Genomic DNA, 11,861 nt, shown 5'->3' on the forward strand with positions numbered 1-11,861 from the left:
TTCACAAAATCTGCTGGCCACTCAGGCATATGTATCAGGCAAGATTTACTAATTCACCTATGTTCAAATAGTAAGTCCTTACATACTCTGTGTTACCTTGACTCAGTCGCTAAGCCACTAAACTCTCATTCCCGTCACCTCTAGAACAAGGACACTATGAACGAAATCAGCTCACACAGCAGACGCTTTTCTGAGGCGCTGCCCTCCTGCCTTCAAAGTCACCACCCGATCCTCTGAACGCTGGCAACGTACACCAGCAATTGAAGGCCTTGCTCTATCACCCGAAGTATCTATTTAAAACCGCCCACTTCCAGAGCACGCCTGCCATCAAGGAGATAACTGCACAAATGACCCTTTACAGGAATGACATTCCTTGGAGACTCGACCTACAGGACACGCCTCACCGTCCACCATCAAAGTCATCTGAACTGACACAGCAAAACGACAAACTGCTAAGTCCAGTGTGGACAGGCCATCGGGCACGGTGTCCTGTTCCGTGACACACACGTTCACTCTGCTTGTTCCAAAGCCCCTCACAAGGGCACCGCAGCACCTAATGCAAACAACAGGGACCCTCCCTGCCAGGGCCTCCCAGCCCCAGGCGTTTTCACAACTGGCACCTACGGATCCCAGGAGGATAAAGGACCAAATCTGGGGGCAACAAGCTTCCTGGAAGAGCGTTTTCTCTGACCCTTCATTTCATGAAAAAGTAAAGGGGTCATTTTAAGGCCACTCTAGACCTTCCAGATGACCGCGCATAACCAAATACTGCCGCCCGAGAATGCGCGTGTGTCTAAGGTTGCCTTCAGCACTAAGCAGTACAACTCTAACCATCAGGGCTACCGGGAAGACAAACGACATCCTTGGAACGTCGGTGAAGGTCAGGTGACACCTGGCTTCCAGTAATTCGCACCGGAAGACACGGGGGGAGGACCTCCTCCCCAGAAGCCCTGGGGGACAGGTGTGCCAAGCTCAAAGCCCGGACACTGAGGCAGCATCTCAGCCATCACATCAGACCCACCCTACTGCTTCAGGGTCTATTGGTCTTATAGTCCAGTGTGAATTTTAATATAAATATGTTTTGAATTGCAGTTGCCAAAGTGGCGTAAGGGGTTCGTGTTTGTACATATTCAAATAAGATAATAAAAATAATCTAAGGCAAATGGGGTTCTGAGGATCTGAGATACTTCACCGTTTTCCTCTTACAGAGGTAGACGTACTCCTTCATCCTGGGCCCCCTGCTGCTGCGCCCACTGTGGAAACACCGCACACGTGGAAACACCGCACAAGGGACTGCTGTGGCTCACACACGTCCACCCAGTCAACAACTGCCCCAATGCTTTGGGCTTTTTTAAGTTCCTGTGCATTGGAAACACAGTCCAAATCCATCACACCTTGGTTACTGATTCCACGGACTCACAGAAACCGAATCAGGCCCAGCTGTGTCTCTGGAAACGGAACAACAAACAAACAGCAGCACCTCTGTCAGCGCGGTGGCCAGGCCCCCTAGAGCTGGTCTGAGTCCTCGCTCTGGCCCACCGGCCCCCGAGCTCCAGCCCCGGAGCAAGTCACCCCACCCCCTACCCTTCAGCCGTGACAGTTAAGCAGGGTCCCGCCTGTGGAAGTCCAGGACGGTCAGGTGGGCAGCGATATCCTGGGCAGCGCTGTCCACGAGGGTATGACCGGCTGGATAGCTGGGGTGACAAACCCTATGTGCCAACTGCCGCCTTCAGGAAACATACAGACTGTAAAGACAGAGTCTGTCTCCTAAGAACTTAATCCAGCGGGAAAGACCAACGGGGAATGAAAACTCTGGACAGAATACAGGAAGTGCTAACAGGGATACAAACCAGAAATCCATGTCATCCTTTTCACCATGTTTACAGATCCCATGCTTGCTCTCCTGTATCATTACAATTTTAGTGATTGCGCTACCTTTTTTTAATGAAAAGGTCAATATCTCTCATTAAATGCAGGCTCCTTGAAACAGATTAACTTTTTTTCAAGGCATTCTTTTTTAAAGAGATTTATTACAGTCAATTATTCCTGACACACTGAAGTATCTTGATGACACTCGGATAATTAAGATTAAGACCCTAAAAGTAACTGAGCCTTACTTCTAGTCTCTTTGATAAGAACGAAAGTGACAAATGTAAACTAATGCTCTAATACTTTAATCCTCTGCCCAGGTGTGCACCAAATGAGTGTGTATGTGAGAGATCTAATACCCTCCCTAAATTTCACCCAGGCAGGATATTCTAATCTTTACATTTGAAACATTATGTGCCCTTCCTTGTCTGCCCTCCCTTTTCTGAGACTCCTATTCATCCCTCAAGACCCAATTAAGTGCTACCATCCAATTTCCCCAAGGAGTTATTTAAAGACTCTTCTGGACTCCCAAGATACTTGTGATTCCTCTAATACAGTGCATTTCACATTGCACTGGATTATTTGTATCTCTCCTACCAGATTTTGAGATATCTGTTGCACTGGGATGCACTTAGCACAACGCTGGGCACATATAGGTGTAAATGTTTGTGAACAGATGAGCAAATGAATGGAGGCATGGATGAATGAACACATGAATACAGTAATCATCCCAGAAGCAGAACGACTCAGGTTTTCCTTAAATCATATAATGATACACATCAGCAAGAGAGTTTTTCCTATTTCCACAATCTAATAGGATGTCACAATCCCGCATATTTTTCTGAAGAAGTATTACCCCATTCACCTCTGGCCTTTTAGATCTAATCCTAATGTAAACTTGGAAACAAAAGATCTACATAGATGAAAAGAGAAAAATAATCCCAAAATACATTTTGGATTAACTTTTGCTACATTTACACATTCACTTACTTTATAAAAGTGATGGCTGTTTCCCCAAATCTATTTACCTTCTTTCCCAATGAGATCAGTCTTTTCAAGTTTTCCCCAACGTTTAGAAACACACCTTTTCCACTTTACAGAGCTTCACACAGCTTCATACAAGCAAACTCCTCGGGCTAGTTTCCAGCGTACTTAATAACAGTATCGTTGCCTGTTTCTCTCTTTCCTTCTCTCCATCTCATCAGGATGAAAAGGGGACATGTGGGTGTCCCCCCCCCATTCTCACTGCCACGCCAGGATGACAAGCACAAACGCAGTGGAAAGTGACTCCTGGCCCCCGAGGAGATGGTCTCCCCCATGCCTCCGCACACCTGCATGAGGTACGGACCACGGGCAAACCAGGCCGGCTGCTGGGAACAGATGGCCCCGCTGCATAACATCACGCGCGTAGAGCACCCTGTCGGCCAGGCAGGCGAGACTCGGGAGCAAAGCCTGCAGAGTCCTGAGATCCAGAGCAGGAGCCATTCGGGCCACCTAAGTCCAGCCCTCGGTTTCGCGGATGGGAGGAACAGGCAGGGCACCCACTGATGTCCTGACGCCCGTCCCCGTTCTCCCCCAGACACCACCTTCTCCAGACTCGGCCACGCCCCCTGGGGCTGGACATTCGGACGACGCGTTACAGCCCAGCTCAGCACGAGGGTGGCAGGGAGGGACTCCTCCCTCCAGCAGGGCCCTAGGGACACAATGACCTCGAGGGCTGCACCTCCAGGGCCAGTGAAGCCACGAATGAACCACGACTTCAATCGTCTTCAACCCTACACGTGCGGGGCTCGGGCTGTGGCGGGAGGCGGGGGCGATATTCAAAAGAAAGCTGCAGCCCAGGCCCTCGACACGCTGGGGACACGGCCACACCGCAAGTGTACATTCCTCGCATGAGGACGGAAACACAAACAAAGCATCCCCGGGGCCCAGAGGACAACACAAGAAATGCTGACCAGAAACTAGGGTCCGAGTTAGGGGTGTAGGGAAGGTTTTGCAGAAAAGGCAGCATCTTCACGCAATCTGAAAGAAAGAAGGCTGCCTCCGCGGGCACAGGGGGGAGGGGACGGCAGGGCGGGGGGGACCTGACCGCGCGGCCCAGCAGCCCGCAAGTGTCCGCAGAAGCGCAACGAGGCGGACGCGGCCCACACAGGGACAGAGACAGAGGCGACACAGCAAAGCGGACCAGCAGCGTGGTTCGGGGAGAGGACACAGCAAGACGGGGGGCTCGGCCTGCAGAGGCTTGAGGGATCCGAGCGGGAAGTGGCCCGTGTCTGGGTCTGAAGGGACCCTCCCATCGGGGTGGGGAAGGGGACAAGCGTCCGGCCTCCCAGCAGGGCCCTCGGGTGAGAAGGGACGGAGAGGGAGAGGGGCCTGTCCCAGCTCTGCTGGGTGCACGCGGGGCTTGAAAGGCCTAAATCAGGCAGCAGGGCCTCCAGTCCGGCTTCCCTGCCTCCCAGGAGACGGCCTCCCGGCCTGGCTGCCACCCCGTTGTCTGCGGGTCTCGTCCCAGCGGGGCTCAGATGGGGCCACAGGGAGGAGGGCGGCAGCAGGGAGGGGGCAGGCGGCCCCGGGAAGCGCCCCTGCGCCAGGCCGAGGCCTCACGGACGCAAGGCCATCGGCTGTCCGCGTGGCCCGAGGGCTGAGGACAAGCAGCATGGCCTCTGTCTGCTCACTCATCGCCACCTTCCAAACACTTTGCCTTAAGGCGTGTTTTATAAAATAACAACATATACGAAGTACGCCTTCCATATGCAATTTTCAAATAATTTAAGATGCAGTGTTGAAATCCACACTCAAAACATCTGGAGACCACGGTGATAAACTGCAGTCCCTTCCACCCCCACCCACAGGTGGTCAGACTGCGACCCAACACAGACGCCTTCTGCTGAGGCCACCTATGACTGACTGAGTTAAATCCACATTACGGACCTAAAAGTGAAGGAAAAAGTGAGGGGTGACAAAAGGAGAACATCACTGCATGTTTTAAAAATCTAAAAGCTTCCTTACATCTTGAATCTTTGCACTTAAAAGCGTTGACGAAGACAATTCAGGAAGTAAATAACTTCATCTAGACCAAGAACTGTGTTTAAAAAACTAAACTCAATCCTATGCTTAAAAACCTATTTTAAAATAATCCATTCTCTCGAGGAAGCACTTTTTTAAAAAGACAAATGTCTAAAAAAATCAATCAATCTTACATCCAAATTTTACCAAAGCAGAAAAACCATCCTTGTGTCATGAAAAATGGTGGGTGTTATATTCAAACTATACCATTTATTGTCTCCCGGAGTTTCTGAGTAAAAGTTGGATACTACTCCCAACCCTTGTGTGTGTGTGTGTGTGTGTGTGTGTGTGTTTACTAGCATATGGATAAAAAAAAGGATAGCTAGAAAAAATTTCTCCTGATTCTACATAAAAATGCCCTTCATTTCTGCCAACAGAGGACTCCAGAACATCTCCCATTCTGAGCGTCTTTTAATTTTCAACTTTTTGTAGATTCTAGCCAAAGTTCTCATGTTGCAGGTAATATGGATTAAATCCCCATTTGACCACCAATAATGGCAACAAGAAACTAAAGGCTGACTTCACTACAAATCTTTTGTTGAAAACTCCAGTTATACACAGTAACTGATAACCTAGTATTCACACTCATACCTTTAGCAGAAATGTACCAAGTTTCTACTGTGCAGTAAGGAGATACAAAGTCTGCCCCTCCTCTCAAAGCAGAAGCGGGGGACTCGTTCATTCCTGCCCTCCCAACCCTGGCACCTAGAACCGTGCCTGGCGGGCTACAGTGAGCGCTCTTCTTTGCCTCACCCAAGGAGCTTACGACCCAGTGGAGATGGGAAGTAAGACAGGGGAAGGAAGAAACTCATAACACTTGCAAATAATTATTATATTTTTATATTCTTATTCACGTACAAGAATATCTGACAATAATTTCCATCTCCCTTCTCTCTCTACATAATGAAAATTTTATGCAGCTCAGAGAAAGGGTTTATACTCACTGCATGGTCTATTTCTAGTTTTAATTACAATGCTTGGCAAAGCTTGGGAGATCATTTCAATTCGTTTCAAAAATAACTCCCATTCAATACAAGAAGATGGGATTTTTCACAGTTGTGAATTTTTTATTTCCTTGACAATGAAAATGGCTTGGCATATAAATAAAGCATTTGCTTAGAAACTTTGGTCTCGTGAAGATCCAGGGCTGATATCTATTAATAAAAATGAAGTGGTTTTCTTCAAAAAGTGAAAACCTACACTCCCCTTCCCACCACTGTTTCATTTCTATTTATAAGCTAGAGAAAGAGCAGTTTCCGGCAAACGTGAGTCAGGAAGGCTGGCAAGGTCTCTCACGGTACTTACTGATCCGTACAGCTCCCCTTTCTCATTCATGCCGAGGTAGAGTCCGCTGTCCACGCCTCGAATGCTGACCAGGCCCACCGCTATACTGATAAACTCCAGGATGCCTGTGAGACCAACAGCAGAGGGAGACAGGTCAGACAGAGCACAGAGCATCTCCCCTGGAGCGTCCACATCCCTGGGAGCATCTAAGAGGAAGGCCGCACCTTCACTCGAGAAGTGTCTTCTCTTAAAACCACTGCCCCAAAGAATTGATTTTTCAACTAAATTTTATCTTACAGTAACGAGACAAAAATACTTATCAACACGACACGTAACAAAAATATTTTTTAAGTAAAAAAGCTAGCATTTACATAGATATGGTGAGAAGTGACATGTCAGTAAACCAATGCACGTGTTCTAATTAACTTAAAAGAGTATAATGTATGAGAAAACTTACTTCCACTTTAAAAATGTGAAATTAAGTATCTGTGTATGGCCATGGATTGGAAAAACAAAATTCTATTCAGAGAAGGGTCTATGCCCCTCCTAATAAGAATAGGAGATGACAACCAAAGACTTGTCTGGTTTACACCGAAAGTTATCCAGCTCTCTATTGTATAACTGCATTGAGCTCCATCTGGAAAACTAAAAAGCCCACACATATCCCAAATATTTCTGCTTAAACAAAGTATTGATTTTCACTGTGCTTATCTAAGCCCCAAAGAGAGAGTTAAGCAATTAAGATAACACAATATTCTGGGGGAAAAAATGCTGGTTCCAAAACTGCTCTTGATTTAAAATAGGCATGGAATACTATATCCCCAAATCAATAGGCATGGAATACTATATCCCCAAATCAAATCGACATAACGATCTTCTTTTATTTCCTTCTTTCACCTTGCTTACCTCACTAAGAATAACAATACCTAAGCTGGGCATAAACCCAGAATTTTGTGGTCATACAACGGCAGTTCCAGGTTCTATAACCATATTGCTGTTTTAACATGATTACCCAATGGTACATCGGGACGATGCTAATATCACTCGTGCTCAGCCATTTTTTCCATCCTGTCTTAAAGTGCTACACTTTGTTTAAACCTTGTATTAACACACACCAAATACTGAGTTGTTTAAAATATCTCCAAATATTAAAAAATTTACTTCCATTTAAGAGTTTAGAAAGAAACTAAGGGTAACCCTGGGCTAGAGTCAGTCTCACGTGACTCATAGAAAAGCACTTACATGTAGTTTTAAACAATTAATTTTGCAACTCTCATAAAACAGACTGTGTTGCAATCACAAGAAGATGTGAACTACATAGATCTAATAAAGCAAAGGTTCCAAGGTGATGGACAAAGGGAAAGAGATTTCTTATAAAGAGGTATTCCTAATTCTGTTATAAGCACAAAATGCAACAAATATTTTGAGCTTACAGTTTACAGAATGTCTATCTGGACGTGCAAAACTATGTATTTTAACAGAATGTGAAATAGTGTGTGAGTAAATACAAAGAGAAGTTACAAATTGAGTTCTGGATCTGATAAGCTGTGACTCTCTAGTGAAAAATACACGTGAAATAAGTTCACTACCAGCCATCCCTACCTCGCAAACCAAATGCAAAGACAAATGAGGCAGTAGTTCCGTGAGAGTCATTTCTTGTGAGATGCACACCCTTATTGATGAATCATTTTATTTCATTATACTACGTCTAACTCTTATGATTAGAAATAACTTACGTTGTAGCATTTTATTACTATAGGACTCACACACATGTGAATCTCTTCTTAGCTACCTGAAAACACACAATATAAGTCATTGTTATCCTGAAATAGTATAAGGAGTTCATTAATGTCCAACTTTCATTGTCAAATGAAAGCATTTGGCCCCTTTGCATCTGACCGATTTAATACACCATGTCAATAAAACTGAAAGTCATAAAACTAAAATAAACAATACTTGCACCTTCTAAGAGGGTATCTGATGATCTTTCTCTTTTCCCTAAGCAGGAGGCAGCTCTGAGACTATTAACTGACATTGCCCATCAGACCTAAGAAAAAATAAGTGCATGTGATCTCGCAAAACCATGTAACTGGCTGGTCAGCAGAATATCAGAAGTAATAATATCAGCAGGGACAATCCTAACAACTGGACTCCTCGAGCATCTAGTCTGTGCCCAGTGAGAGGCCTGATGTCATTCAGCCCTCAGAACAGCCCTAAGCATTACCAAACGCTAATCTCCAGATGACACGTGGGGACACTAGGTTCAAGGATAACTTGCCCCCAAGCGATCAGACTCCAAAGCCTAGGTCCTTACTGACTAGGTACACCTTCCCATCACTTTTACCTTTTCTCACGGATCCGTGATTTCTGTACCACTTTTATATAGTTATTCCCTCACTAGTGACTGGGAGATGTGACCCAGGTGAGACTCTGCGGGCCCAGTGCACAGGACTAGAAGCAGAGGAAGTGAGGGGCACGTGAGCTCCCGGGACCGTGCTCTCATCACACAGGACTTGGGAAGGTGGGCACCTGTGTGTGCAAACTATCCGCACGTTGTTCTTTGTGCACGTAGGTTTTTTTTTTTTAAAGGACTTAAGGTCCGAAATGATTATTATACATTTTGGAAATGAAGGTAGTAAGATATCTATCTTGTTATCTCTTCCTGGCATCAGCAAGATATGCACTCACTCATTCAGTCAGCAAACTAAGGAGTGACTGTATTGTAAGCCAAGCACCATGCCCTTTGCTGAGGGTATGAAGACGAACAAGGTCTAGCCTACACCCTCAAAGAGCTTCCTGTCTAGTGGGAGGAAGGACAAATAACCAGATAAATGTAATAACAATGTGGGAAATGCGGTGAGAGGCAGGTGTTCAGGGTACGCTCTGGGCGGCTCACTCAGGCTGGACCAGGAGAGTCAGAGGGGCTTCCTAAAAGGAATCAGGCCAAGACAAGCCTCCCAGGCGTGCTCCACATGAGAAGGGGCTACATCTAGGGACCGCAGGTGGAAAAGGTTTCATCATCTCAAACCAGCACCCCTATCTCTGCAGCTCCTTGAGAAGCAGAGACTTCGAAAGAGCAGCCCAGCTTTTTATGAGGCCACCTCACGATCCGAGGGCAAGCAGAATTCAGAACGTCTGAGTCACAGCCGTTCCCTCACGTGCAGAGGGGGCCGAAGCTGCAAGGCCATAAAGCCCTGGCCACCTGGTAACCAGCTCCCGCCCCCCGCGGACTGCAATCCTTATCATTCCCGCTACCATCGTGTCCACCATGAACTCTAGAACCTCAACCAGGTCAGCTAACCTCTCCCTGGGCCTGAGCCACTGCCGAGCAAGTGATCCCAACTGCACGGATCTGAGCGGGACCGCTCCCCCAGTGTCTGTTCACGTGGGCGTGAGGCTCGGGAAAAGCCCAGGAGAAGGCTTCTGTGTAGAAACGGTGACATGCTTCACCATCCACAGGAGAGGAACGGAATGAAGGAAAGAGCTAGGAAGAGAAGAAGGAGGAAAGGGAGGGAGGGAATGGTGGGGCTGTGCCTGAGATTAAAGTGTGGCCCTCACACGTGTCCCAGGGTGGCCCATCTCTCTTCGGCAGTTCAGAAGGGCCACAGCAATGGGCGGTGATGGAGTGGCCTGGGAAGTATGAGGTCAGTGACGAGTGGCATCTGGCGATTCCCTTTCACGGCAGGCAACAGTTCCAGTGAGGATGCATTCACTGGGCCCAGGAAGCCGGACGGGGTCTGGTGGGGTCCACGGTCATCTGTGGTCCGCAAGAGGCCAGGTCAGTTCCTGGGACCACTGCAGGAAAATGACCTCAGCAGAGAATCAGCCTCGCCCGGGACTCACTAGGTAGCAGTGCTCAGCCCCCAAGCTCTGTTCGCGTGGACCATGACCCCAAAGTTGGCCCAGCTCCCAAGAGCCCCTCTGCATGGGCCTCACCTCCACGCTGGCCATGGGAAGTGGGAGGGCCAGCCCAAGCAGCTCCACTCTGGCCCGTGTTAAACAACCCTCCAGCCTAAAAGCCCCCAACACTTAACAGAGCTGCATTCTTCAGAGGACAAGAATGTGTGCAGGCTGTGGAGAGAGGCCTGACACGAGGCTTTTGAAAATAGATTAACCGGCCCCCCCCCCCCCACACACACACACAGAGCTCCCTGCTGGCCGGGAGAATCCCGCACCAGGGTTGCCAAATCAATCAGCTCAGAGCCCCAATCCCAGCAAGCCCGAGTCTGCAGCAACTTGAGCAAATCCCAGAGTTCATGTGGGAAATGACTAGCTGAATGAGAGCCATAACCCCACCGATTTTTCAAGAATCTGAACCTATCCCGAAAGCAGCTCCTTAAATAGGCAGCCTTTCCCTTACTGAGATATTGAAGAGCCAGATACCCAGAACGGCATTGTTTCAAGTGCGAAACCCTGGAAGTAAGATTTTTTTGAACCTCCTTCTTTTTAAAGCGTACTGTTATCATGTTTCTCCGCTCTGGTACAACTTCACCTGACCCCTGGACCCGGCAGCCCCAGCCGGGAGCCCTGGTCCTGATGCAGGCGGCCTGGCGGAGCTGCACTAGGGCCGGAAGACGCCCGGCAGGGACGCAGGCATCTCCGCACCAGGCCGGGGTCACCCCGCTCAGGTTCCTCGTGCCAAGTCAAATAACGGATCAGGCCCGACGCTCACTTTTTTTATTATTCCACATTACCATTTCCTCAATTGATTTTCTGCTCACTTTTTCCGTCTAGCAAGTGCTCTAAAGAGGGGAAAAAAAAAAAGGAAACGAACCGTCTGGCTCCCCTGGCCTATCACCCAGAGATACGAGTCCCGGTTCCCTTTCTCCAGGCTGGGCCTCAGCTCCACGCCAGCACCCCCGAAAGGAAAACAAAGAGCTCCCTCTAGGTCCCACCTAAGTTGTCACCGCGCGGCTCCTGCTGGGACAGCAGTAAGGTTTCCCCCCCCACCACGACCCGCACCGCCGCCGCAGTGCCACCGCCACGCTTGCCAGCAGCTGCGGTCACCTGCGGCTGCGGTGGGTAGCACGTCATTTTCCCCGCACGCTTCCTCCTGCCTTTCCGTTTCAGGTAGAAAAGGCACCTTCTGTTTTAATCAGGGTGCAAAGCCCCCTCGCCCCTACCCACAGCTACTCTTTCCTATGGACTCGGAAGAGAAACCGGGGGTGCATTCGAAGTCCCCAGAGCGCAGCGGGCGAGGAGGGGGGCTCACGCGGACGAGGCCGGGTTTTTGTTTTACGGTCTCTGTTCAGCCACCGTGCCAGCGTCCTTGCCAGCTGACCCCAGAGCGCGCCTCTCGGCTCCCCGCTTTCCGGTCCCCGGTCCCCTTCATCCACCCTGGTCCCTCTCTGTCCCCGTGGCGGAGTCACCGGATTCCTAATGACTCGGCTGCGTGTAGCGAATCAGTGCGGGGTGAGCCGAGGCAGAAAATCCCGGGGCTCGTGCATCCGGGACCAGCCCCGTCTCAGGCCCGAACCGTCCTCACCTCCTGCATCGTCTGCGGCCCACGAACCTACACAGATAGTTTAGATCGTGTTCAACATCTGGCGTTAAAGCTTGAGGAAGAGAAGCCACCACAGGACTTTGTTTTTACGACCTAGTTTAAGTGTTGTCAGGTGGGTTTACTCAATAAGTTAATTCTT

At 48.7% G+C, this 11,861-nt stretch overlaps 1 protein-coding gene across 2 annotated transcripts in view; it reads right to left on the reverse strand.

Moving 5' to 3' along the window:
• The window catches only part of FGF9 (fibroblast growth factor 9), a 40,580-nt gene that overhangs the window by 26,844 nt on the left and 1,875 nt on the right, over nucleotides 1–11,861 (reverse strand). For both annotated transcript variants that reach the window (XM_024754263.1, XM_024754188.1), the window contains exon 2: nucleotides 6,241–6,344. In XM_024754263.1, the coding sequence (XP_024610031.1) occupies nucleotides 6,241–6,344 (104 nt within the window). The remainder of the gene's footprint in view (nucleotides 1–6,240; nucleotides 6,345–11,861) is intronic.

Source organism: Neophocaena asiaeorientalis, unplaced genomic scaffold (assembly GCF_003031525.2).
Source record: "Neophocaena asiaeorientalis asiaeorientalis breed wild unplaced genomic scaffold, Neophocaena_asiaeorientalis_V1.1 scaffold443, whole genome shotgun sequence".
NCBI classification, from domain to species: Eukaryota; Metazoa; Chordata; class Mammalia; order Artiodactyla; family Phocoenidae; genus Neophocaena; species Neophocaena asiaeorientalis.